General features: G+C 49.7%; 1 protein-coding gene across 2 annotated transcripts; it reads right to left on the bottom strand.

Moving 5' to 3' along the window:
• Positions 1-755: 755 nt before the first annotated feature.
• ARHGEF37 (Rho guanine nucleotide exchange factor 37) lies at positions 756-27,739 on the bottom strand. 2 transcript variants are annotated; one of them, XM_030573656.1, is made up of 13 exons: positions 27,426-27,739; positions 16,479-16,696; positions 15,244-15,367; positions 14,249-14,396; positions 11,798-11,997; positions 8,659-8,789; positions 7,765-7,869; positions 5,373-5,480; positions 4,190-4,519; positions 3,318-3,446; positions 2,667-2,862; positions 1,722-1,894; positions 756-1,373 (listed from the first exon to the last, which is right to left on the bottom strand). In XM_030573656.1, exons 2-13 carry the CDS (start codon positions 16,680-16,682, stop codon positions 1,140-1,142), a joined length of 2,082 nt encoding a protein of 693 aa, XP_030429516.1. In that variant the 5' UTR covers positions 16,683-16,696; positions 27,426-27,739; the 3' UTR covers positions 756-1,139. The 2 variants fall into 2 exon arrangements, with proteins under 2 accessions (XP_030429516.1, XP_030429517.1); XM_030573657.1 differs by lacking the exon at positions 27,426-27,739 and adding an exon at positions 22,950-22,967.

Raw genomic sequence — 27,739 nt, 5'->3', positions numbered from 1 at the left:
GTTACACTGCTAACTCATGTTTAGCTTGTGGTCCACTATGACCCCCAAACCTCTTTCCTCGGTACTCCTTCCTAGGCAGTCATTTCCCATTTTCTATATGCGCAACTGATTGTTTCTTCCTAAGTGGAGTCCTTTGCTTGTGTCCTTATTTAATTTCTTCCTATTTACTTCAGACCATTTCCCCAGTTTGTCCAGATCATTTTGAATTATAATCCTATCCTCCAAAGCACTTGCAACCCCTCCCAGCTTGGTATAGTCCACAAACTGTATAAGTGTACTCTCTATGCCATTATCTAAATCATTGATGAAGATTTTGAACAGAACTGGACCCAGAACTGATCCCTGTGTGACCTCATTCGTTATGCCCTTCCAGCGTGACTGTGAACCACTGATAACTATATTCAGGGAATGGTTTTCCAATCAGTTATGCGCTCACCTTATAGTAGCTACATCTAGGTTGTATTTCCCTAGTTTATGAGCAGATCATGCGAGACAGTATCAGAAGCCTTATTAAAGTCAAGATATACCACATCTACCCCTTGCCCCCATTTAAAAGGCCTGTCACCCTGTCAAAGAAAGCTATTAGGTTGGTTTGACATGATTTGTTCTTGACAAATCCATGCTGACTATTATTTATCAGTTTATTATCTTCTAGGTGTTTGCAAATTGATTGTTCAGTTATTTGCTCCATTATCTTTCTGGGTAGTGAAGTTAAGCTGACTGGTCTGTAATTCACCGGGTTGTCCTTATTTCCCTTTTTATAGATTGGCACCGTATTTACCCTTTTCCAGTCCTCTGGAATCTCTCTCATCTTCCATGACTTTTCAAAAAGAATTGCTAATGGCTCGGATGATGCAGACACAAACACACCCTCACACCTTCATGCCCTCCTGCATGACAACACAAAAGGCACTCTCAGAGTAACACACACCCATCCACTCCCTTTTCTGCACACAAAGTTCCCCATGCAAAACTCTATGTCAGTAGTTTTTGTCCTTCCCATTCTCAGTCCAGTGGGGCCTCTTCATTTCTTTGCCAGCTCATTTTCCAGCTCATTACTCACTGCATATGCCAAGCCTCTCTGGGAGATAGGGTGGGTAGGGGAGTGGATCGCTCATTCCTGAACATTGCTTCTGCTGCTATGTTTGCTGAGTTGGTAGAGACCAAGCAGGCAAGCTCCAACCCCCCAGCTCCTGGGTGGGGACCATCATCAAGTAATTGGAAGGTACGTAGCCCCGCTGTCCGTTGACTTCCACCAAGCTCCACTCCTTGCTTCCCTTCTTATCGTGAGGTTCCAGCACTGTCAACGGCTGCCCTGCCTGCAGACTGACCTCATGGGGGCTCCTGGCTGTGAATGCATAACCTGCAACCACCTGGAAAAGGCAAGGAGATAGGTACAGAAAACCCCCATTGGAGAGAAGATCTAGATGGGAGCAGGATATGGGGGCTAAAGTGGAGATGAATGCAAGAATCCCACTCATTTAGGCCATATCAATTCAGAGAGATGTGCATGGGTTTGGATGCTCCATGGCTGTGGAAATTCATAAGCACTGGCTACCTGTTTGCTTGAGTTGTGTGTTGTGAATGTGGCTGTATGTGCTTCCCCTACTCCTGTGCTGTATATGTGTGCAGGTACTGAATGTGCCCAGGGCAGCTTTATGCACAGAGGTGGGTGCAATGACTGAACAAATGTAGGTGCCTGCCGGTGTCTCCACACCCACCTGGAAAGCTGGAGGGGTGACGAGGATCTGTGGCCTGGGAGTTTCAGGTAAGGTGTAAGAGTGCCGTCTTTTCTCAGCCCCAGCATCCGGGGCCAGCATCTGCATCCTGGGCTTTTGACTTTGGACCAGATGATATGGTTGGAGTTTCCCAGCCAGGACATACCCTCGGTGACCTGTAGGACACACAGACTCAGTCAGGCTGGGCACTAGTTACCTGTTGCTCTTTTGTGGATGGATTTGTGCAGAGGGGAAAAAGGAAGGGATGACTCTGGCAACACCCTGGCATCGTGCAAGGCTGCACAGCTCTGCCACTGCACCTCTCTGCTATTTGGCTGACTGGCCCCACCGTGAAGCACCACCAAGGGATCCCGGGGTCTTGATGAACACAGGGGACCAGGCCGTGGTACACCACAAATGCTCTCTGAGGAATCAGTGGGGCATAACCTGAGTACTATGTGTAATGGCCTGTGGCTGCAGATATATTAGAACTGGGCAACAATGGGGGTGGGTCTGGGTTTGGCAAAACCAGGGGAGGGTCACATCTAGCTCCTGTTTCATCCAAACCCAGGAAGTTCAGGCTGGTTGAGATAAATGGTTCGGCTTCAGGCCTTTGGAACAGAATTCACAACCTTCTGTCCTCTCAGCGCATCAAGCTCTGCCCTGTGAGTTCCTGAGCAAAGCTGTGATGTATTTCATCCACAAATGGGCCGTCAAGGAGAATGGATCTCAGTGAGGTTACTCCAGAGAGAAAAGAGATACAACCCTAATGCCAAGCAGTCTCTGCTTCCCCAGAAATTCCCGGATGGAAACCTACCTTGGGACAGTTCACCAACCCAGAGAACTTTACTTTATCAGAACATAGTTCTCCCTCCTGTTTTTCATGCTGGCCTGAGGGACCCTTAGTGTCAGGGGAAAAGAAAAGGTTCCTGTAGTCCTCACAAGTACCTCCAGCATCCACTAGCCATCTGTTAGTGTTGCCTTTGGTGTCCATTTCGTGCAGAAGAGCCACAATCTGTCCCCTCTGCAGGGTCAGGTCCAGATCTCTGCTGCCACTGATGTTGCTCGTCACCTGGTAGAGCTTCTCTGGGCCATGTTTACTGACAAGTGAAAGGACCCTGCGCTCCTCAGCAGGGCTAAGAGGCTAATGGGGAATAAGACAAAAGGAAAATTGAGTCAGAAAATGTTCCCTACTGTGAGAACTTGCCCTCGAGTGTGTTTTCTTTCTGGATTATTGGGTGTTATGTCATGATCTGTGGCAGCCAGGGTAGGAATTCCTGTCAGTTGCAGTTAAACATCTGATCAGCTTCAGGGTAGGAAGCTGGGTCTCCAGAGCTAAGGGACCCACCCCAGGGCATTGTAGCCTGATGTGGAGGATTCCCTGGCTCACCACAATTACCAGCCAACCATTGTCAAGGAGTCAAAGCCAGTAACATGGCTGCTGCAAAGTCCTCGGCATTGCAATTGGCTGTCCCCAACCTCACTTGCTTCCCAGTGGGATGTTCTCCTGCATTTGTGAAACATTAAGAATCTACCCAAATGTCCCTGTCTTCTCAGCCATCTGATGGGAGGAGGTGTCTGGCTCCTCCCTGCTCCTACCTGTACCACAGGGCTCGGCATGACCGTCTCAAATTTCTGGCAGAAGGAGTTAAGCTGAGCACCAGACTGTCTTAAAGTCTCCTTCACCATCTTCCAGAAAGTAGGCAAAGGGACGTGGCTATGCGGCAGCTGTGGAAAGAGACAGTGGAACTAGAGATTGCATTGAGGGAGAAGGGCTGTGCAGAGAGAAATCCATGGGAAGGGTATCAGGAAGAGGAGGAACAGAAGGAAAGGGAATCAGAAACCAGAAGAGAACAAGAGTTTCTACATTTCAAGAAACCTGAACAATCAATCAGGTCCTCCTTGTCAACAAACAATGCTCCTGCCTGAATCACAGCTCCTCCCCAAGTGTGAAATGGTCAGTGATACTTTCGGGTCTTAGAGAGGAGGGCTCCTAGGAGATCAGGAATATTCTGGCTTGATCAGGCTTTCTTCTCATGGAAGGAGCTGTCTTCTTGTTCTGCATTTGTTCAGCACCCAGCACAATGGGCCCCTCGGCACTAACAGTTGGGACCCTCAGCACTAGCACAATCCAAATACTAATAGTAATCCTCAGCTACCATGTGGAACTCCCCAAGAGGGGATAGGGCCACCCGTAGCAGTCTAGGAGAAGCAACTCCAGCCCACCCAAAGGAGAAGGGAAATAGACACATGCAGATAAAAGTGTGGCCCGCAGGGAGAGCTCAGCGCATCTGTCTGTGGAGAGTCAGGGTGGGAGGAAAGCACCCTGCTGCTTCCCAGGCAGTAACCTCTCCTGGTGCCCCACTCACCCCATGCCTGTGGGTCTGAGTGGTGTGTGGCTGTTCACTGAGGCCAAGCACAAGAGCCTCTAACTCGTGCTAGCTCAGTACCCACCCAGGGGTCTCCATTACCTGGGCCAGCTCTATTTCAGCCTTTTGGAGCACCTGCTTGGCCAAGTCCCTCTGAAGGGCCACAAGCGAGCGCAGTATCTGCCCCAGCCACTGCATGGCCACCTGGTTGAAGGTGGGGAGCTCGGACACCAGTAGGGTGTTGATGGCAAGGTAGGTGTTCATGGTGGCCTCCTCATCGTAAGTCATGTTGCCCATCTCACTCTTCTTCTCCTCGATCTCCTCATAGTCCAGCAGCTTGTCGAGGCGCTTCCTGATCAGCTGCTGTGGTCCCTTCAGAGTCTCTGACAGGCTGCAGAGTGGCTGGTAAACCAGCTGATCCAGCCGTCTCCTCTGTTGGAGAGAACCCAGAGGCACCCCAGTGAAATCCTGATGTCCCCAGATCTGCCAGCTGCGCAGCACAGTGCCCCAGCCTGAACATCAGGAGCAACATGGGGGACCCTTGAAATCCATGTTCTCCAGGCCTGTCACAGATGAGCATCGGCACCCAGCTCCCCTGTGTGACTGGTGGCCATGAGAGAAGGGAGTTGTCATGTCTGCAGACAGCAACTTCTAGCTCCTATTGATTTGACGAAGGGGGAGCTTCCACTGGGCTCACCGAGAAGGCCTTCTGCCAAAAGACCCCAGGAAGCTCCCATTATGATCCCACCAGACTCCACACATGATTGGTATCTTCTCAGGTACCTCTCCACCAGTAGCCAGACACACAGGCATCCCTCCCTGGACCTTTATTAGGACACTAAGAGCCACCCACCCTCCTCATTCTGAGCCAGTGAAACTGAAGCAGTGAGCAGCTTGGGGCACAATATAGACAGAACAGACTTCAGAGGGTGTTGAGTCCCCAGGCGATAAGCAGGTATCATGGAATGAAACAGGCAGGGTGCTAGTGGGTTGGGGTAACGTCTAGTGGAGTGAGGTGCCCAAATTCTGACTGAGGGGAGGGATCAGGGAATCCCCAGAAGTGGAGTGAGGGCTGGGACACAGGCACATGATGGAGCTCCCTATGGTGTACCGGTCAGGAGGCAAGTCACATAGCCAGTGTAATTGCCTTTCCCACAGTCCTTTCTTCTGATGCAGTCCTGCCCTCACTGCCTGTGGTAAGCTAATGAGAACAGCCCTGGGGTGGGACCTGCAAGACCAATGCTAGACTCCCTGCCCACACAGATGTAAGTGAGGTGGCACTCACAAACTCCGGGAAGATGGTGCGATGGAGCATTCCCGCCAGGCGACGATACTGCTGGGCAGCTCCTTCCATTTCCAGCTCGCACTCCTGTGGTTTGGAAAGGAGGAAGACCTGGGAGGGGGCGGGGGAAAAAGAGGCTGAGAACCCTAGAACTGCCCATGTGTGTTCAAACCTGGGAGATGCCCAGGGCTGTGAAAGCCTTCCCTGAAGGCAGATTCAGAATGTGACCTACTCCTTTTCCTACAGTCCTTTGTAAACTCCAGGCACTTGTTATCTCTTCCACCCAAAGCTCCTGTCCTCTTTGCTTTGAGAATAAAAACTACAGCAGCTGTCCTGCAACCTATGGTATCCAACCAGTGCACTCAGGCTCATGCTCCCAAGCTAGCTACAATAACAAACCAATGGACTCAGCTTGGCATCTCCAAGTTATCCTAAAATATCAAAGCAGTGTTTGTAGATCAGTGCTCCAAGCAGCTCTCTGATAGCAAACCAGTTTGTGCATCCAATGCTCAGGAATGACCTCCAGGTCAGGGTGCACAAACCATGTGGCAAGAGCCAGCCTACAGCAACAAACAGGTGCCCGCAGCCATGATCACAAGAAACCCTGCAGAAACCCAGATACGGACCCCTGCCTGAGGGCAGCTGCTGAGATGACTGGAACTCCCTGCTCTCATCTGGATGGGTTCTCTGCCTCTTCAGAGAAATACTCGCCAGGCCACTCAAAGGAGCTTCCATGTGCTATTCCCACCAGCCCGGGCTGCCTTGGAGTATTGGCAGAAGGTGCTTTCTTGGCTCAGACTGAGCTAGTGTCTCCTCTGTCCCAGGTGCGCTCCTGCTCTCCCCCACCCTCCACCAGAGGAGGAGGAGGTCATGTCCCAGGGAATGCAGCTCCCCTTTCAGGTCCTCATTGTTACTGAAAAGGTGGGAGCCAGAAGCAGCGAAGATGATGGAGGGAGGGATCTTTGGCCCCTAAACCACAGATTGGCTGTTGTGTCTGAGACCCCTGAGCTGCCCCCGGGTCCTGTGGAGGCTCCCATGGGAACGCCACATGCTTTGCTGGGTTTGTATAAATAGTGCTTTGGCTCTCTGCTTGTGGCTGAGGGACTGGCATGTGCAGATGAATGAGGAGGATCAGACTGGAGGGATTAAGGAGCTGCCAACCTGCCAAATGGTGCATTAGGAGGTCAGGTCATTTTCACGTGGGGGATCACATCATCTCAAGCTTTTATTAATATTTACCAGAGGATTTCCCTGGGGCAGGGATGGGATACACACCTTTCCTCAGGGACTTCTAAAGGATGCTGAGGAGTTGTGGCTGATCACAGCCCTGCCCAGCCAGACCACTGAGCTTATTGTCCTGGGTGCTCAACCTATTCCCTGACTCCTGGTGAGAACGGTAGCAACGGTAAAGACCTCTCAGGGCATCCAGCTCAGCACCCTGGGGCAAGGCAGGATTGTTCTCCAGGGCTTTTTCCAGGCTAGTTTCAAAAGTCCCACGGAATGGGGCTTCTGCCATTTCCCTGGGAGACTATTCTGCACACTAGCATCTCACTGGCATCCCAGACTATGTTTCCTTTCCCTAATTTCATCCCATTCCTCCCAGTTCCAGCCCCCAAAGAATTCCTGTGTTTTGTGGGGCTTTAAGCCTTTCCCATATTTATAAAGGGCTATTTGGCCCCTTCTCCTTCTCTCTCAGCCTAGCCCATTTAGCACTTCTCATTGCTCTTTATGAGTCCATCCCTCCAGCCCGCTGGGTCTTTTGGCTCCTCTTCTCTGAGGTCCCTGCACTTTGTCAAGATCTACCTGCACTTTGTCAAGATACACCACATCTAGAGATGAAGGCAGGCCTCCAGCTGTGGCCGCCATTACCAGAGAGATGCCACCTGTGGGAAGGGCTGAGAAGCAAGCAAATTGGGTCTTCAAAGGAGGAAAGCCAGGGCACTAGCTCACTGTGTAACCCTGCGTCCTTGTTCCCAGTGTGTCAGCCTTAGTGCTGGAAAGAGTCCTTCTCATGCAGCCCAGGGATTTCACAACATGAATAACCCTGGGACCATTTGTAGCACCGTGCATCTTCTCAGCACAGTGCAGTTATTATTTTATTTATTCCTCACAAGGGATGAACTTTACCTCTGTGCAGAGAATTGGAACAAGGCCCAGGCGTCGTTTCAATCTCAGCTCTGGGGACTTAAGCAATCCACAGACCTTATGTGACCCCTCTGCACAGGGGTGGATTTCACCTATCAGAAATAAGGCCTCAATCCTGCCAGGTGCTGAGCACCATCAATTCTTATCAGTTTCAGGTGGAATTGAAGGTGCTGAGCCATCCACAGGAGCTTGCCGGGATTGCCTCTGTGGGTCTCTAACCCCCAAGCATGATGGGAGGAGTGGGCTTTACCTGTAAATTGTTCAGGTAAGAGGTTACGTTCTCCTTCAGCTCAGTCACACCAGATGCCAGGAACTGAAACTTTTCCTCCAGATGGTCGAACTCTTTGTCCTCTGTCTGAAAGTCAATGGGGAGATGATATACCATGGGCTCCTGGACAGGAGATCAGTTCATTGACTAGTCCCAGCAGGCGTGGTGCTCCTGCTGTCCTGTGGGATGGACTGGATTGCAACACCAAATGGATTGGAACATAGACAGTTCTTGGGGTACACAGCGGTGAAATCCTTGAAGCTATGCCGTTGGTTTCAACAGGCCCAGAACTTCTCCCAGAATGAACTTGCATGAGGGTAGGGACGCATGCAGGGTAGAGGTAGGGCATAGAAAGGCCTTCAGTGGACTTGGGAGGAGCCTACAGGAAGGGTCCACTCCACTGGATTTGTTTTCCTTCCTTGGGGTCCTCAAAAATCCCTCTTTTGAGTCCCCCAGTCTAAGCCTTTAGGAGCTGAGAAAGCTGCTTCTACAATGCTCTAGGACTTTGTTCACCAGGAGATCAAGAGAGTGAATTTGAACTCAGATCATTAGGCCAGCCTTTAAATTTGGGACAAATGACCACAGGCAGGTCACATGAGGACTTAAGTGTCTCACGTGATAACAGCATGGATCACATGATCTCAGTGTTGATAGGACCTCAGTGTGGCTCACCCATGTCTCACACATCCCACTTGCAAATACATGTGATGGCCAGTGTTAAGCCACAGAAAGGACACCTGTGAAAAACAACAGGTGCTTTCAGTAAGCGGCACCCATCTCCTGCTGCCCTTGGTTCAACTGTTTTCCTCCTACCTACGTCACCAGCACATACACACTGCATGGTTACTGGGAGCTGGACGTGAGCAGGAGCCTCACCTTGGGCACAATGCCCGCTTCATGCATGAAGAGCCGGCTCAGCCGCGTGGTCTTCTTGGCAATGGAGTGCTTGTTGAGCCGGCCAAGGCGCTCCCGCAGTGTCAGGTGCTCGACCTTGCTGTATTTGGTTGCTGCCTCAGGACAGAAGGGGAGGAAGATAAATAGGTGAGGGATCAAGAAATCTCTGAGCCTGCATCCCTCCTGGGGATGACATCTCATTCAGTTCTGTGGGGCCCAAATGCACAGCCCTGACCTCTCATAAAGGGAAGGGAGTATAACTGAAGCTGTACATGACCCGCCTACTTACTCCACTATATCCAGGGCCGGCTTTAGGCCGATTCCGCCCCGCGCCTTAGGCACCTTTTTAATTTTTTTTTTTAACTTACCCCGGTCCCCGCCTGCAGTCTGCTCCGGGGTCTTCCATGGTCCCACTCCTTTGAGCGAAGCGCCAGCGGGAGCGCGGCGCGGCCCCGCTCTCCCAGCTAGAGCTCCAGCCGGGGCGGCGGGGCTTGCCGCGCTCCGGCCGGGAGAGCGAGGCTATGGGGCTTGCCACGCTCCAGCCAGAGTGCGGCAAGCCTGGCGGCTCCAGCTGGAGCGCGGCAAGCCCCGCGACCCCGGCTGGAGCTCCAGCCAGAGCGTGGCAAGCCCCACGACCCCGGCTGGAGCTCTGGGCCCTTTAAATAGCCCCCAGAGCCCTGGGGCAGTGAGGGGCTCCGGGGGCTCTTTAAAGGGCCCGGGGCTCCAGCTGCCTTTGCCACCCAGGTCCTTTAAATAGCCGCCGAAGCCCCGTCTCCCCCATGCATTCCCCAAGGCTCCCGCAGCTATTGAAAAGGTCCAGGGCGGGGTAGAAGGGGGTTTGGGGGCTACTTAAAGGGCTGGGGTTCCAGCTGCCTCTGCTTCACCCCCTGACCTGCGCACACCAGTCCGGCCCCCCCTGCCTGCAGCCACCTCTGCACCCTGTGCTCACAGCCAGCCCCTGCCAAACCCCTTGTCCTGTCTCCAGCCAACCCCTGCCACACACCCCCGCAGCCCTGCCCAAAGCCAGCCAGCCCCACACACACTGCTGCCCGCACCAGCCCTGCACACCCTGCCCAGCCCGCACCCTCTGCCCTGTCTCCAGTCAACCCCTGCTGCACCCCACTGCCTGAAGCCAACCAGTTCCACACTCCGCTGTCTCCAGACCTGCAAACCCCTGCTGCACCCCCCTGCGGCCCTGCCTGAAGCCAGCCCGCCCCACACCCCCTGTCTCCAACCAGACCCACACCCCTTGCCCTGCCTGCAGCCAGACCCTACCTCCAGTCAGCCCCTGCCCTGCCTCCAGCCAGCCCCATGTCCACTGCTGCCCTGCAGTTTCCAGGGCGGTAACCCTGCACACCTGCTTCAATGAGGAGGGCAGGGAGCAGCTGGGACCAACACATGTGCACACCCCCAGGGAGTGGCAGGGACCCACACATGTGAAATGGCAGTCATTAATAGCCAATCAACAGCATATATGATGCAATGTATATAATATATAATTTTATTATTCATATAGTTATGGAAAGTAAATAATACATGAAAGAAATGAAAGGCTTTTTTTTCCACTTTTTTTTTTTAAGTCATCCCTGCCAGGGCCCCGCCGAAAATGTTCGAATTGGGCCCTGCACTTCCTAAAGCTGGCCCTGACTATATCCCTTCCTGAGTTCTCCCCTGGCCACTCCGACCCTTCTCCTTGCCTTCCATAGTTGACACACACATCTCATGTCTCATTTGAATTAGACTATCCAGCCAGGGACTGTCTCTTGCTAAGTGTTTGTGCAGTGCCTAGCACAGTGGGGACCTGATCCCCACAGGTGCTACTATGATACAAATAATAAGAACTAAGGTAGGAATAATCATAAGAATAGTAAAACACAAAGAAAGGATTGTAGGAACTATAACATGCTCTAATCAGACTGATTAGTGGAAAGAGAGAGAGAACTCAAACCATTAACAGAGTAGAATATTCAGACATGAAAGCCCAATGTTTTAAAAACTGCCTGTAGTTTCACATGCACAAACCACTACGGGTATGAAGTGTTCCCTCTCATTTTGTATGTCCATGTGCAGAATTAATTTTGTTATAGGCACCAATATGGAGGTGATGTGCGGGAGGGGGCTCAGGACTGGGGCAGAGGATTGGGGTCGGGGGGGTGACGGCTCTGGCTGGGAGTGTAGGCACTGGGGTGGGGCTGAGATGAGGGGTTCAGGGTGCGGGTTCAGGTTGGGGCAGAGGGTTGGGGGTGGAGCTGGGGATGAGGGGCTTCGGGTGCAGGTTTCCCTGGGGCTGCAGTGGGGAGAGAGGACTCCCCCCAGCCCTCTCTTGCTACAGCAGCTTGGGGCTGGGTGAGATGCACCTCTCCCTAGCCACAGCAGCTCCTGCAGGGCTGGGTTGGACAGAGGGAGGGGCTCCTTTACCCTGCTCATGGCAAGTCTGGGCCATGTCCATGCTGGGCCCAGGGGGGAGAGGCACCTCTCCCCGCCTCAGCCCTGAGCTCTTGTATCGGGCTTAATAGGCAGCTGCATGGCCGCGCTGCTTAGACGGAACTTAAGGTCTGACGGAGTGCTGGCACAAGTGACTGGCTGGAGAAGCCTGTGTGTCTCTAGGCATCACTGCAATGTGTCAAGGTGAATTGCTTGGCTGAATACAAATAATTTAGAAAAAGAAATCAGAAAGAATTGTAAAAGCCTGTTTTTATTTGGTACCATTGGGGGGGTTGTTTCCTCTTTGCCTGTCTCAGCTCTGAAACTGACAAGAGATTGGTCAGTTTCATGAATGTTTCTAGTCAGTTTCACTTCAGGGATCCCCTACACACGCAGTTTGTTTTGCAATTAGTAGTATGAGAATAGTAATAATGTTTCTCTAGTACTGGGAGGCCATAACTGAGATCAGGACCCCACTGTGCTAGATGGTGCTATAGACTGTCCCTGTTTGGAAGAGTTTACAATCAAGACAAACAGAGGGTGGGAGAAAGGAAGGGTTGTTCCACTGCAGGTTAAAGCCAGACTAAAAACTGTTTGCAATGAAATAACAATGAGCTGAGGCATTTCTGATTGATCTTGGGTTTTACAGACCCTCCGTCATCCTGACAAGGCATTTAACATGCCAGTTCCTCCTCACCTACTTCCTTGCGCCTCTTGTACTCGTTGATGTTGGCATTAATCTCGAGCATGGCGCTGGCTGCGCTCTGTAGGGCAGAGTAGGCATTGTCCCTGGCTGACGTGTTCTCCAAGATCTTCTGCAGCAGCAGCGGGTACTTGGTGACCCTCTGCACAGGCATCACCAGGAAGAAGCTCAGGTCTGAAGCACCTGTGTGAGGCCTGCATGAGAGGCAAATGGGGAGGATTAGGATCTTGAGTATAGCTGAATTCCTGCAGGGCTTTGAGCCCTTCCTTCCTGTCCACAGCTGGGTGAGAGACCCCTTAGCTTTCAGATGCACCCAGTCATGAGGGAGGAGGCAGGGGGGGCAAATAGGCATCAGACACTTGTGATGTAATGAGGGCGACACCTTCAAAGAAACTCCATTTCACAATAAGGTCCCAGGCTAATTGCATCTACCCCCTGAATCCATGTGATGTGCGTAACAGCCCTCTCCCCACTCCCAAATGGCACCACAGTGGGGACGATCTGTACCGCTGATCCCATTTTCTCTTCAAATTCATGGCCGGATCCCCAGCTGCTGAAAATCAGTTTCTCTGTAGCTACAACTACTGCGGGGGAGCTTTGCTGATTTACACTAACTGAGGACCTGGCGTCCTGTGCTGGGGAGCTCACTGTCAGGTACTCAGGGATTTCCAGGCCATGCAGCCCTGGTCTCGGCCTTCCAAAGGGAAGCAGGCAGAGCCTGTGAACTGTCACCCCTCACAGCTGTGCTAAGTCACTGCGATGACTGTCTGCCAGCACCAGCCAGGGAGAGACTCGAAGGACACTGCCAGCCACGGATGGATTTCCATGCCTCATTACACAGCGCCACGTTTGTTTAGTGAACAGGTCCTGGGATTGATTCTTGTCTTGGGGAAGGGAGACAAAGACAGTGACTAGCTGCCTTTAGCAGAGCGAGTGCTGCAGGCTGACTAGCCTTCCTCCCAGCAGCATGGCAGGCACTTTTCACTAGTGATTTTGTGGCGAGATCCATGGAGGCACAGAGTAAGAAACCCCAACAACCCCCTCCCCTGCCATCAGTGCTCTGCCTAATAGGGAAGTGAGAGTGTCAGCAGCAAGCCCATGTCAGCTCTTGCCCCAGGTCACGCTGAGGGTATCTCGCAATCCGCTGGCAGGCCCCTTTCCGCATGCGGGTGATGATTTCCCATTTGCTGGCTGGGGGAGGGGAGCAGGCGTGAGCTGCAGGTGCTCTCAGTTACCAGCCTCGCCTATCGTCCAGGTTTGGACAGATGAGTCAAGGATCCAAGACAGGGACCAAGGTCCAAATGCAGCACAAAGCAAGGGCTACTATTTCTGATCCTCCCCTGATAACAGAGTAATAGCTCCCCGTCCATCACGTGTATAGGGGACAGCAGTGATATTCTGATATGCTGGAGGGCCCCCCTCCACAAACCTCCACTAATTCCCTCTCTCCCTCCCATTCCAACATCCTTTCCTGTCCAGTAGGACTAGATGGGGCTCCCTTCAGAGCTTGTTAAGGCTGTTTCTTAGCTGGCCCAGGGACAGGGAGGGAGAAGATATTGAGGGAGGATGGATCTATCACCTGGAGCTGAGCACATGGTCAGACAGGGGTCGAAGCACTGAGAATGCAGTCAGGGTCCCCACCCCTCAAGGCAGTGCAGGGCCATAGGGCTGCCCCCCAAAACTCATTTCATCCTCTTCAGTTCTTGGGCCTCTTCACGGTCCCTAACCCTGCTTTTGTTCAGAAGGTGAATTATTAGGGTGTGAGGGCAGCCTCTCCCCGTGACCCCAGGTTGGAAGGGGATTTCGCCCTCCAAATTTGAACACCACAGCCAAGCAGCCAGATACCCTAGAGGAGACAAGAGAATCCAGCCATATCTGGAAGAGACTGTGACCACCTGCACCAGAATGAGGGGATGGGGAATGGTGCTGTCAGGGAAGCACTTCAGTTCCTGGTCACAGCTTCCCATGGGAACATCAATAGCTGTCTGGGGTGGCTGTGAGCCATCGCCATTCCTCATCTCTGATCTCCCGCTGAAGTAGAATTACTCAGTCCCTTGGAAATGTGTCTTCCCCATACCTTGGGAATGTCCATAAACCACAGGCCAGTCCTCACAGTGCTTCCTACAAAGCACCATGGCAAATGGACCAGAGGATTCTGGGACTCAGAGATGCACAATTTTGTCAGAGGGCTGAAGGAGGTTATGGTGTAAAGATAGTTACCAACCCCTGTTTCAGGGTACATGATCCAGCCAACTGACTGAGGACATGTGCCCCCAGCAGCAGCTTCTCTGGTCAGGAGGAAAGGGACATCCAGCTAGTCCAGCCAGCTGTGTAAACTGAATGTGTTTCCAAAGCATGCCCAGTCCATCCTGGATAAAGACTGCCATTCAAGCCAAAGCACAGTCAGGTTCACCAAGAGAGCTGGGGAACAGGTATGGTACTTACACCGTTGTATTCAGGGTGTCCACAATCTCCTGCTGCAACCTCGGGTCCTTCTTGTAACTCTCCACCAGCAGAAGAGCTTGCTCATAGCAGGCACAGTAAACCTTATAGACGCTTTCCATCTCCTCTTTGAACTCCTGGAACAAGGCACCTGGGCAGCAAAATTACCAGACAGAGTCACGCTGGGGAGCCAGCCCCATTCCTAAGGGAGGGATGTCCTCAGCATACACAGTGCCAGCACTGTCACTAGCTTCCTGGCCAGCAGGGTCAAAGAGAGACAAAGGACTGAATGGACATGGCAGCCGAGACACCCTAGAGGGAGATACCTCCAAGCTGTGGCTGAGGAACACTGGCAAGGGACAGAGTGAAGGAAGCCTTCGAAGGCTGGTGCAGAGATAGAGGTCTCCACTCTCCCTACCAGATGAGCAGGAGAAGTTCAAAGTCACAGGAGGCTCCTCTCCACCCTGCTGAAACAGGGAACATGAGGAGATGGAGAGCAAACAAGACCAGGCTCTTCCCCAGCCAAATGTAACCCAGCAATGGGCATCACTGCCCCTCAGGCACCCTGTCCTAACTTGACTGTGACGCTTCCCAACCCTTCCATGGGCAGGTCTGATCTCGTGCCTCATGCAGCATGTAACTTGCAGGGTTACGCTCTCAGTGATTGCAGAGCTAGTGAAACAATCTGCTGAGATTAACACACATGACCCAACAATTTCTTCCCCTCAGGCTCTGGATTCCTGGGAGAAGCAGGACATGAGTACGACTCATGCTGCCCTGGATTGCTGCCCATGAGGCATGAGGCTGGCTGGGTCTGCCAGAGCCACAGACAGATTGCTACTGTAAATGTTTGGATATCAAGAGCGCCGAGGAAGGCAAGGATGACGGCTGTTAAGGTGAAGCAGGCCCTTTTCCCCTGCTGCTGCCAGGGATCGGCAGTATCAGTTCAGTGTCAGCCTGGCACACAGAGCCTCGCTCGCTGCCATCTTCACACTTACTGATCAGAAGCAGCTGCTCAGGCTCCTGGCTCACTGTCGCTTCCAGCCCTTTCAGGAAACGTTTGGAGACACAGAGGACGTCATCTATGTTAGAGAAAAGCCCTTCCAGGTCTATGTCAGGCAGCTGAAAGGAACAAAGAAGCCATAAGCAATCAGAATGAATTCAGTCCCACACTAGACACCAGCCTCCAGGCCGCAGCATCTGCATCCTTCAAGCCATCATCGGAAGTTGCACATGGGGTTGGCTGGAAAACAACAATTCCACTTCACAAAACATTTACAGGTATCAAAATGTGGCAACATTCCACCAATAGAGGCTCTGGGGATAGACAGGCACAGGCCTGCCCGCATCTAAAGCTGTCCTGCCCCCAGACAAAGGGGAGGAGCCTCTGGACCCAGGCATCAAAAGATATAGGGGGACAACAAATGGAAAAAAACCAACCATTTTAATGGAGAATGTAAATAAGACCTTCGGAAGTTTCACAGAGTGAGACACTCTGGCTCTCTATAGCCTGGCCTGATAGAGATCAGGGACTTGAATCTGGGACCCTCACATCCTAGACCAGGATCCTAAAGACTCCAATAGAATCAGAGTCAGTCTCTCATCTTCCCTTTCCTTTCCAGCTCCCACCCACTAAAAAAAAAGATTTTAGTGTCAATGAAATGGCATTTCTCAAGGGAAACATTTTGTTGATAATATTTTGACCAGCTTCTGCTGCATGCACAGTTTTCCGCATCTACAGTTGTACCCTTGCAGAAGTTCAGAGCTAGGCATTCAAACTGCACCGCATGCCCTCAGTTCGCCTGTGCAAATGCACTTTGTGTGCCCCAATCTGGATGTTTGTGCATTTAAAAGCAGACATGAAAATCTCAATGGGTAAAAAGGTGCAAGTTCAGTGGCTATTTTTGAAGATCTGTTGCCTCATGTCACAGGTAATTCTATGGGGCAAAACTCCTCCAGGGTAACTGTCACTCTTTGAGGTGCTGGTGGAGGCTTCACTTTTTAAGAGGCTTCACTTTTAGACTTGGATGTCAAACTTCCAGGATTGGTTAGACACCTCCCCACCTTCTCTCCTATGGAAGAGGCTGGTTAAAAGAGCCCTTCCATTGTACAGGGGAACAGGCTTAGCTCCTACTGAGAGGAAACAGTAGCTCCCATTTCAATCCGACACCAACAGAACATTCCCCACATCATGACTGACATCTCCATTGGGAGATTTTAGTCTAGCTCTCACCTGCTTTTGCTGGAGGTGGACCCGGATGTCACACACACAGAGCTCGATGGTGTGGACATAACTGGCCTCTGTCTTGATCAGCTCTTCCACTGCCAGTCTTTGGTTCTGCTCCACTCTGTCAAGGCATATCACTTCTTCATATATGGGGCACTCAGTGCCTGGTGTCTCCTTAGCAGGCGGCTCATCTGGGCTGGAGCTCGCCATGTCAGCAGCAGGCTCTGAGAGAGGCGGAGAGCTCAGTTTAGAGCAATTCTGCAATCAAGTCATCTCAGCAGGTTTATGCATGACTATAGTAAAGACAGATTCTTTGATTCAGCGTTGTTGAGTCACCTTTTGCCACTAGGTCTCCACTTTTCATCCAGCCAAAATTGGTAGCAACCCAAAGTCATTATAATTTAATGGCTGTTTGGTGGCCCATGTGCAATAAATTTGAGGGTCTCAGTCAGTGCAGTCTCAGTCCAGTGAAGAGATACTGATGCTTGGATCACCTCTCAGGTGTTGGCACAATTCCAATACCCCATTATAATGCAGGGATTAAAAAGAAGTTACATTTTAGGGTTTGGCTTTGCAGCAAAAACAGGAGAAAACCAAAAAACATTAGTCCAATCCCACATAGTGGAGGAATAAAAAAGGGTTGGGAGTAAGTTGTACATGGCCATAAAGGGCTGATTTCACTGACCCTAAGGGTTGGATTTTCAATTAGGTTAGACACAAAATATATCGGAAGGTATTCACCAGATTTATGTGCACAATTACAGTGGCTGCCTGCATGGATTGGGTAGATGCGCCTTCAAATAGATAAATAGCTGCATGTGCAGGCACAGTTATCTGACCTGCATGTGCAACTGCAGTAGAGATGTGTGAAAAAATTAGATGTTCAATTGCAGATGGGCACCTAAGATGCCTGAAAACCTGGGCCCAGAAATCCAAAGTGCAGGGACCTGGGGCTATTCCATTCAATGAGTATTAGGATACGTCTACACTACCTGCCGGATCGGCGGGTAGCGATCGGTTTATCAGGGATCGATATATCGCATCTCATCTAGATGCGATATATCGATCCCCGAACACGCTCCCGTCGACTCCAGAACTCGACCAGGACGAGCAGCGGTAGCAGAGTCGACAGGGGGAGCTGCGGCCGTCGATCCCATGCCATGAGGATGGGAGGTAAGTCGATAAAAGATACTTTGACTTCAGCTATGCTATTCCCATAGCTGAAGTTGTGTATCTGACATTGACTCCACCCCCTAGTGTAGATCAGGCCTTAGATAATGGTGCTTCTTTTACTCTGCTTCTTTTCTGCATGTTCCTTTTGGATTGGGATTCTTAGTGTTGTTTCTAACTTCACTTTAACTCTAACCATTTGGAATACTGCCTGCAGCTCAAGAGCCTTACTCAAAGTCCGGGGGAGTCTTGCCATATAGAAATAGGCAAATGACAGATTTTTTGGTTTGCTGACAATTCTGAGAAATCCAGGGGAAATATATTTTGGGTTAAATGGAAAACTTTTTTTTTTTTTAATTTCAGCAAATCTAAAAGTGTGAGGGAGGGGAGTTTTGAGTCAGCATTTACAGCATATTTTTGATTTAGAGAATATTTTAATATTTTTAATGTTTCAAAATAAAATTGAAGGAAATTTCAAAATGAAAAATCTCGTTGAATTGAAAAATCAAGGTGTTCATTTAGAAAAAATTGAAACTTTTTTGATTTTTGCTGAATTATTTGTTTTATTCTGACCAAACCAATTCAGGGAATTTGACATGAATTTGTGAAATATTCAGTGTCACAGAATCAGCATTTTTTGCCCCAAAAGTTTCTGTCAAAAAATCCCTCCAAGGTCTATTTCCACTGACTGCAATGGGCTTGGGATCAGGCTCTCAGACAGGCATATCTGTGGTAGTGGGAGGGGCTATAACTTTCATTTGTTATAGATATAAGCAGAGGCAGGATGAGCTCTACCCTGACATCAGGTGGTGAATTATGGCGAGTGTGGAAAAGAATTTCAGGGGCTGATCTTGTTTGCATAGACACACCCACCCCACCTAGTCCATGGCAGCCCAAAATGGTCACTTTGACAGCTGTGGGATCACCAATTTCTCTGTTATTGGGGCACGAGGAATAAACTGTTGTTACCCTGATTATGTGAATGAGGGACTATGAAACTGTTTTATGACAGAGGGTCTCACCATTAACTAAGGAGCACTCGCTAGACAAGGAATGTAGGTTCCAAAACCCAGTAAATTGAGAGAGGTTGGGCATGGGCATGGGCATGGGCATCTGATGGTATGGACCCCCCTTTGAGGGCCTGGAACATCAGTTCGAGTGATCATGAGCTGATTCAGTTCAAACTAGATGGAAGGATAAACAAATGTAGATCTGGGATTAGGGTTTTCGACTTCTCGAGGGCTAATTTTAAAGAGTTAAGGAAATTAGTTAGGGAAGTGGATTGGACGGAGGAATTAGTGGATTTAAATGCGGAGGAGGCCTGGAATTACTTTAAGTCGCAGCTGCGGAGACTGTCAGAAGCCTGCATCCCAAGAAAGGGGAAAAAAACCATGGGCAGGAGTTGTAGGCCAAACTGGACGAGCAAGCAACTCAGAGAGCGGATTAGACAAAAGCAGAAAGCTTACAGGGAGTGGAAGAAAGGCAGGATCAGTAAGGAAAGCTACCTTGGTGAGGTCAGAACATGTAGGGATAAAGTGAGGAAGCCTAAAAGCCGCATTGAACTGGACCTTGCAAAGGGAATCAAAACCAATAGTAAAAGGTTCTACAGCCACATAAATAAGAAGAAAACAAAGAATAAGAAGTGGGGCCGCTATACACTGAGGATGGAATGGAGGTTAAGGATAACCTAGGCATGGCCCAACATCTAAACAAGTACTTTGCCTCAGTTTTTAATAAGACTACTGAGGAATCTAGCGATGATGGAGGGATGATAAACGGGAATGTGGATATGGAAGTGGATATTACCGCAACTGAGGTAGAGGCCATACTTGAACAGCTCAATGGGACGAAGTCGGAGGGCCCGGACAATCTCCATCTGAGGATATTAAAGGAACTGGCGCGTGAAATTGCGAGCCCGTTAGCGAGAATTTTTAAGCAATCGATAAACTCGGGGGTTGTGCCGTATGACTGGAGGATTGCTAATGTAGTTCCTATTTTTAAGAAAGGGAATAAAAGTGATCCGGGTAATTATAGGCCTGTTAGCTTGACGTCTGTAGTATGTAAGGTCTTGGAAAAAATTTTAAGGGAGAAAGTAGTTAAGGACATAGAGGTCAATGGTAATTGGGACGAATTGCAACACGGATTTACTAAAGGTAGATTGTGTCAAACTAATCTGATCTCCTTCTTTGAGAAGGTGACGGATTACTTAGATAAAGGAAATGCGGTAGATATAATTTACCTAGATTTCAGTAAGGCGTTCGACACGGTTCTGCATGGGGAACTGTTAGTTAAATTGGAAAAGATGGGGATGAATATGAAAGTTGTAAGGTGGATAAGGAACTGGTTAAAGGGGAGACTCCAGCGGGTCGTATTGAGAGGTGAACTGTCAGGCTGGAAGGAGGTCACTAGTGGAGTCCCTCAAGGATCGGTTTTGGGACCGATCTTATTTAACCTTTTTATTACTGACCTTGGCACAAAGAGCGGGAATGTGCTAATAAAGTTTGCGGATGACACAAAGCTGGGGGGTATTGCTAACACGGAGAAGGACAGGGATACTATTCAGGAAGATCTGAACCACCTTGTAAACTGGAGTAATAGAAATAGGATGAAATACAATAGTGAAAAGTGCAAGGTCATGCACTTAGGAATTAATAATAAGAATTTTGGATATACGTTGGGGGCGCATCAGTTGGAAGCGACGGAGGAGGAGAAGGACCTTGGGGTACTGGTTGATAGCAGGATGACTATGAGTCGCCAATGTGATACGGCTGTTAAAAAAGCAAATGCGATTTTGGGATGCATCAGGCGGGGTATTTCCTGCAAGGATAAGGAGGTGTTAGTACCGTTATATAAGGCGTTGGTGAGACCCCATCTGGAATATTGTGTGCAGTTCTGGTGTCCCATGTTCAAGAAGGATGAATTCAAACTGGAACAGGTTCAGAGACGGGCTACAAGGATGATCCGAGGAATGGAAAAACTGCCTTATGAAAGGAGACTCAAAGAGCTTGGCTTGTTTAGCCTGGCCAAAAGAAGGCTGCGGGGGGATATGCTTGCTCTATATAAATATATCAGGAGGGTTAACGTTAGGGAGGGAGAGGAATTATTTAAGTTTAGTACTAATGTAGGCACGAGGACGAATGGGTATAAATTGGATATTAGGAAGTTTAGACTTGAAATTAGACGAAGGTTTCTAACCATTAGGGGAGTGAAGTTCTGGAACAGCCTTCCGAGGGAAGTAGTGGGGGCAAAAGACTTTTCTGGCTTTAAGACAAAGCTTGGTAAGTATATGGAGGGGATGTTATGATAGGATCGTTAATTTGGGCAATTGATCTTGGATTACCACCAGATAGGTCTGCTCAATGGTCTGCGGGGAGATGTTGGATGGGATGGGAACTGAGTTACTGCAGAAAATTCCTTCTTGGGTGCTGGCTGGTGACTCTTGCCCACATGCTCAGGGTTTAGCTGATCGCCATATTTGGGGTCAGGAAGGAATTTTCCTCCAGGGCGGATTGGCAGGGGCCCTGGAGGTTTTTCGCCTTCCCCTGCAGCGTGGGGCACGGGTCGCTTGCTGGTGGATTCTCTGCAGCTTGAGGTCTTCAAACCGATTTTGAGGATTTCAATAACTCGGTCCTGGGTTAGGGGTTGTTATAAAATTGGATGGGTGGGGTTCTGTGGCCTGCCTTGTGCAGGAGGTCAGACTAGATGATCATATTGGTCCCTTCTGGTCTATGAGTCTAATTGTACCTTTTTCTCTTTTTACTGTTAAATAGGGGAGCTACTTTTGATTCTATTAGGAGTCTAGCTAGAGGCTGCTGAGCTGAATTCACTTTGGGCCAATGGTGCACCCGCACTGGGGCTCCCCTACTACACGCTGAAATCACTAAAAGAGCTCAACTTACTGAGCTGAGTGCTGTGTTAACTAGTGTGGGGAGCCTGAAGATATATTGCTAAGTGACTGGCAGAGCGGAGCAGGTTGCAAGAAGGTTGGAGTGGCCCATGGAACAATGAGTGGAGCAGCGCGGAGCTGAGCAGTTTGCGGGATGATTAGAGGGGCACACGGAACAGCGAGTGAGTGAGTGGAGTGGAGCAGTTGGCGGGGACGGCTGGAGGAAAGGAGCAGCTGGTGGAGTGGAACTGTTCGTGGTGAAGGCTGTGATAGGACTCCATGGAGAGGCGGGGAAGTCAGCCTCAGACCATGTATGGCTCCCCATAACACCCTGTGTGCCCTGCCCCCATTTCCACCCAGGCTGGGGGGGTAAAACTCTGCAGAAAAACTTTTGAACTCTGGGGCGGCACTGACCAGGGACAGAGACTTTTGGGTTGTTGGACTTTAGGGTGATTAGACTTAAGGGGAAAAGGACACTGCCAAAACTTACTTGGTGGATCTTTTGCTCATGGTTTGTGTTATGAATCCTGTTTGTGGTGTTTCCCCAATATGATGCCACATTGTTTCCCTCCTTTATTAAAAAGGATTTTGCTACACTCAGACTCCGTGCTTGTGAGAGGGAAAGTATTGACTCCTAGAAGCGCCTGGGGGGGGGGTTAGTATGTAATTGTTCCAGGTCACTGGGTGGTGGCTCAAGCCAGTTTTGCATTGTGTTATTGAAACGGAACTCCTGGATACTGAACCTGGTCCTTGTTGCTGCCAACTCAGGGGGCAGAAGGGTTACATAGATATTAGAAGCAAGAGGAACATTTTGTTATCTTCACAGTCCTTTCACATTAGAATGTGCCTATCTGAGTTCCTCCCTGCCTGCAGAGAACAGGAATAAATTGAGTAAACTCACATAGTTTCCTTCCTGGATTCTGTATGTTTCTCATTTTGAAGAGAGGAGGGAAGACAGCTCTGGAACTGGCAAAGCAATACACTCGAAATCACTACAGGGAGGGAAGCCTTGAATGGGTAAACAGCTCCAATCCGTGTCAGCTCCAGTCTACAGCTTGTCTTCACTAAAAGCAATGATTAAAGCACTGGCCCCAAAGGGAGAGATGTGTGCCAGGTGTGCTAGGTGATGCAAAATAGGAGGCTGAAGTGAAAAACCAGGGCTGGGTGCAGATGGCAGGATAAGAGAGGTGTAATGGGAACTGAAATTGCTACTGAAATGTAATGCCCTTATTGAGTGTGCTCTCAAGCCACCCAGCCAATAGTAGCTCCAAAGTGAAATTATTTAGATAGTTTGTTGCCACTTAAAATCCCACCCAATTGGTTTAAAAGAATTCTGCCCTTGCTCAAAGCCCGTATTTGGAAGGGAAAAGACCAAGAGTTAAACCTGAACCGTTACTAGCGCCACACTCTTTTCATCCCACCTGTTTTCAAATGTGCGTTTTATCCTGTGTATCTCACCAGGGTCTCAGTCATGCTCCCTAAGGCTTGGCTGCAGTTTGTTGCTTGAGCTCATCTATCTACCCAGGTTTCAACGTCTTTCCCCTTGCCAGTCTCTCCCTGCAGCACAGCTGCCATAGGAATAGAAAAAACAGAGGAAACAGGTCCACCAATGCCCCAAGCTCCCACTGGGACCCCAGGAAATTAACCTGCCTGATTCTAATAAACTGATCTCTGTTTGGGGCTCCAAAGGCAGGTGAAACCAGCCCCTCCTGCACCAAGGTCCTCACCAGCTTGGCTAGGGTCTGAGTTACCACCTCACCCTAAATCTAGTGATCCCTAAAACTGAACTGGTCCAGGGGGGAGCAGTGGCACTGGAACAATTTGTATCATGGGGGTGCTGAGAGCCATTGAACCAAAGTGTAAACCAGGGGTTGGCAACCTTTCAGAAGTAGTGTGCTGAGCCTTCATTTATTCACTCTAATTTAAGGTTTTGCATGCCAGTAATACACTTTAATGTTTTTAGAAGGTCTCTTTCTATAAGTCTATAATATATAACTAAACTACTGTTGTATGTAAAGCAAATAAGGGTTTTAAAATGTTTAAGAAGCTTCATTTAAAATTAAGTTAAAATGAGAAGCCCCCCGGACCGGTGGCCAGGACCCGGGTAGTGTGAATGGCACTGAAAATCAACTCGTGTGCTGCCTTTGGCACACGTGCCATAGGTTGCCTACCCCTGGTGTAAACCCTCTTGTCAAGGTTTTTTCCCCACTTTGAACTTTAGGGTACAAAAAGTGGGGACCTGCCTGAACACTTTTAAGCTTAATTACTAGCTTAAATCTGGTACGCTGCCACTAGCCAGAAGTCTGTGTTTGGCACACTTCGGTTCCCACAAAATCTTCCCTGGGGAACCCAAGACCCCAACCTCTTGGGTCTTAAAACAAGGAGAAATTAACCATCCCCCTCCTTTTCCCCCCAGACTCTCCCCTCCCTGGGTTGCCTTGAGAGGCTTACACAGATCCAAACTCCTTGGATCTTAAAACAAAGAGGAATTAACCATCTCCCCTTCTTTTCCCCCCACCAATCCCTGGTTAGTTTAGACTCAATCCCTTGGATTTTAAAACAAGGAAAAATCAATCAGGTTCTTAAAAAGAAAGCTTTTAATTAAAAAAAGAAAAGGTAAAAATTATCTCTATAAAATCAGGATGGAAAATGCTTTACAGGGTACTCAGATTCATATAGACTAGAGGGACTTCCCCCCTCCAGCCTGAGATTCAAAGTTACAGCAAACGGAAGTAAAAATCCTTCCAGCATAAAGACACATTTACAAGTTAAGAAAACAAACATAAGACTAACCCGCCCTGCCTGGCTATTACTTACTATTTTAAAACATGAAAGACTGATTTAGAAAGATTAGAGAACCTGGAATGACGTCCCGTTCCTCAGTCCCGAGAGCGAACAACGAACCAAACAAAAAGCACAAACAAAGACTTCCCTCCACCAAGATTTGAAAGTATCTTGTCCCCCTATTGGTCCTCTGGTCAAGTGTTAGCCAGGTTTACTGAGCTTCTTAACCTTTTACAGGTAAAAGAAACATTAACCCTTAACCATCTGTTTATGACACCTCTATATGATGGAAACCACTTTGAGCCAGGGGCGCTGCAGCACCCCCCACACCTCTAGTAACAGCCCCTACAGGAGTGGGTATCCTGATTTGGGGTACAATATACTAGTGGATGTTTGGTCCCATGCTAGCCTCACTCGATAGTCATTGCTCGCTGCTGCTCTCTGATCTGTCTGCCCCACCCTCAAACCCCAATGAATAATTTAACCTCCTGAGCTTGTTTTATTCCTACTTCTACTACTGACTCACTGTGTGACCTCAGTTGAGTCACTCTGCCACACTGTGACTCAGTTTCCCCATCTATAAAATGAAGATAATATTACTGATCCCCCTTTAGAGATCTTGGGGTGCAAATATCATCCTCATCTCAATTATTAATAGCCCTTTGTGGACTTTGGATACATAAACACATCCTCCTGTGGGTCCCCTTGGAAGGGCAGCCTGGAAAACCCTAGTGGTTTAAGGGTTAAGCTAGCACAATGCAGAGCTTTCTCTATCGGTTTGAGACAGCAGCAGTTCTGTGTGGCAGCCTCCCTCAGGAAAGTCCAACTGTCAGAAAAGCCGTCTGGTCTGCGCTCTCTGATGACTGAGAGATGTTTGGTTGTCCAGTCCTGCTGTGGACTGGCTTACCTCTCTCCTCTGTTCCCCAGAGCCCATCAGTCAGCAGTGATACTAACATCTGAGCTCTTCTTGCCCGGAGGTACTGATCCAAAGAGAGGTTCTACAGACACTGGACTAGAATTCTGAGCTGGCTTACAGCCGACTCATGGGATTGCACTGCATCACTCTCTGTAGCACCTAGTGTTTCAGATGTTTCCACATCTGATTGGCATAGTTTCAGTAGTGAACGGCCCATCTACATCTGTCTGTATGTGATGCTTTAGGAGAGGTAGCTGCTCCTACACTTAATGGATATGGCCAGTTTTGCACCACAATACTGCTGGGATTTTCTTTCATGATGTTTGAGAGCCTTTGCAAATGTTCTCTTTCACACCAGTGTCCGGTCACAGAAGCATCTGCCAGACTCAGCCAGTGGAAGGCAAGCTCTCAGGAATGAAATCGGCATATCACACGCAGGTCGATACCACCGGAATATCATTACCCTTGGGAAGGGCAGTGTCTGTGGCAGGAGGAACGTTGTGATATTAGACCCTGTGGCCATGCCCGGGAGTGATTTATTGTAGCTATATTCTATGGGTGAATCTCACCCCAGTGTACTGTGCCAGGTGGTAGAATTTTCATCCAGAGCGGTAACTGCCATACCTGGCCTCACAACTACCTGGCTCTCCAGCACTCTGCAAGCTTGGAGCTGTCTCCATCTGCCCATACATCATACACTCTTCCTCTTCTTCCCACCCCTTCTTAATCACACTTCTCCCACAGAGTCTCTCAGCAATGACCTAGATTCCTGCACCACCTCAGGCTGCTACCGTCATCACCCGTGCATCAGACACGTCTTAACTCTGTCTTACTGGAAGCTTCCTTCAGAAGAGACTGAAGTTGCTTGTATGTCTGGAAAGCACTTAGCACAGGTTCCCAGAATTGTACCATAGCAGCTCAGCCAGTCCATCCTCCTGCCAATGAAGAGCTGTCCCCTACCACACCCTTTCAGTGCCTTCTCCAGTGTCCTCTTACAAAGTCCAAGTGATGGCAATCCCAGGCACTCCAAGCAGGGGACTCCGGGGGTAATCCATGTCACTGAGTGCATTGTCACTGCTCAACAAACCATAATAATCCCAACAGTAACCACATTATAAGCACTCACACTATAACCTACTAAGGCCCCTCCCTGGAATTATTCAAAAGTGACTGGACAACTCCCTAAAGAATATTCCATAGGGATCGGTCCTGCCAGCCACAATGTCTCTCCTCTGGACATCTTTCATTTCCAGAGGTCCCAGTCCTACATAGTGCTGGCTGGGGGCGGAGGGGCAGGGAAATGCAGCCTGCAGGAGGGAGTGATTAGCTCATTCTTGCTAGGGCTTTTTCCAAATCTCTGGAAACTCCCTCCCTCAACTTAAGCATGAGAACCTGCTTCTAGGGCTCCAGCCAAAAACGAGGGAAAGAAGTGAAATTGTGACTAGAACACAGTACCCTGCAGCTTCCTATCTATGAAGGGGGCAGAATGAATGGATCAGGTGAGAAATATTTCTAACTGGGCTACAAAAGCCTGACTGACAGCTGCCAATCAATGGTCTGAGTCAGAATGCCTTTAAAAATCACAGCGTTGTCTCGGGAATAAACCAGAGCATGTGGCTTTGACACTCCTCTTGCCTCTCACCAGAGCTTGTCCTTGTTCAGTCCCATTGGCAGCTAGCCCATCTAGTGGTTACAGCAGGAGACTGTGAGTCAGGAGACGTCCCCAGCTCCGCCACTAACCAGCTGTTCGACTTTGGGCAAGTCACTTCACTGCTCTGTGCCTCAGTTTCCCTGTCTGTAAAGTGGGGATAACACATTATTGACCCACCTGCACGGCACTTTGGTGAAAGCTGCTATAGAAGCTTAAAGTGTTATCGTTGCTACTGGTATGACTCAGCTGTGGTGACAGATGGGCTGGCTCTAAACCTGAGACTCCAGCCCTTCTCTTAGGTGCCTGCATTCCTCCCTCTCCAATGGGCACCTGATCTCCTCCAATAAGGAGGCAGGCCTTGGAAGGTACATGATCTCCAGCTTGGTTATGCAACCCTCCTGCACAGACGACAGCAGCTGCTGAGCAGAGGCCAGACCGTCCGCACTCTGCTAATGCACCGCAGACGTTTTCAAGGCCCCACCACCTGCCTGTGCATAACTCCAGTGAGGGCAAAGCAATTGTCATTTCAGATGTTGTCGTTCTTACCTGCCAGTGAGCCAGAGATTGGCCTCTGGGAGCTTCCTCTGGTGCAGGTTGTGGCTGCTGCTGCTGCTTAGGCTGTCTCTGTGGAAGTTAATGATAAACTGGCTGTGTGCTGTAGTGGCACAGTCTGCATAGGCAGGAGGGACCAGCCCACTCAGCTGTGTGTGCGTGTTTCTGAGCAGGGTCCAGCTCCTCTCAGTCATGGTCATGCTCATGCTCTCCCCAGGCTTTTGGCAGCAGTGAGGGACAGAGAGAGTCCAAGAGAGTCAGATCAGCTGAGCCAGCAGCGTTCTCCCTGCGCAGGCAGACACAGCCAT

The sequence above is a fragment of the Gopherus evgoodei genome, chromosome 8, assembly GCF_007399415.2.
Source record: "Gopherus evgoodei ecotype Sinaloan lineage chromosome 8, rGopEvg1_v1.p, whole genome shotgun sequence".
NCBI lineage: Eukaryota > Metazoa > Chordata > Testudines > Testudinidae > Gopherus > Gopherus evgoodei.
This window is presented reverse-complemented; position numbering and strand designations above follow the sequence as displayed.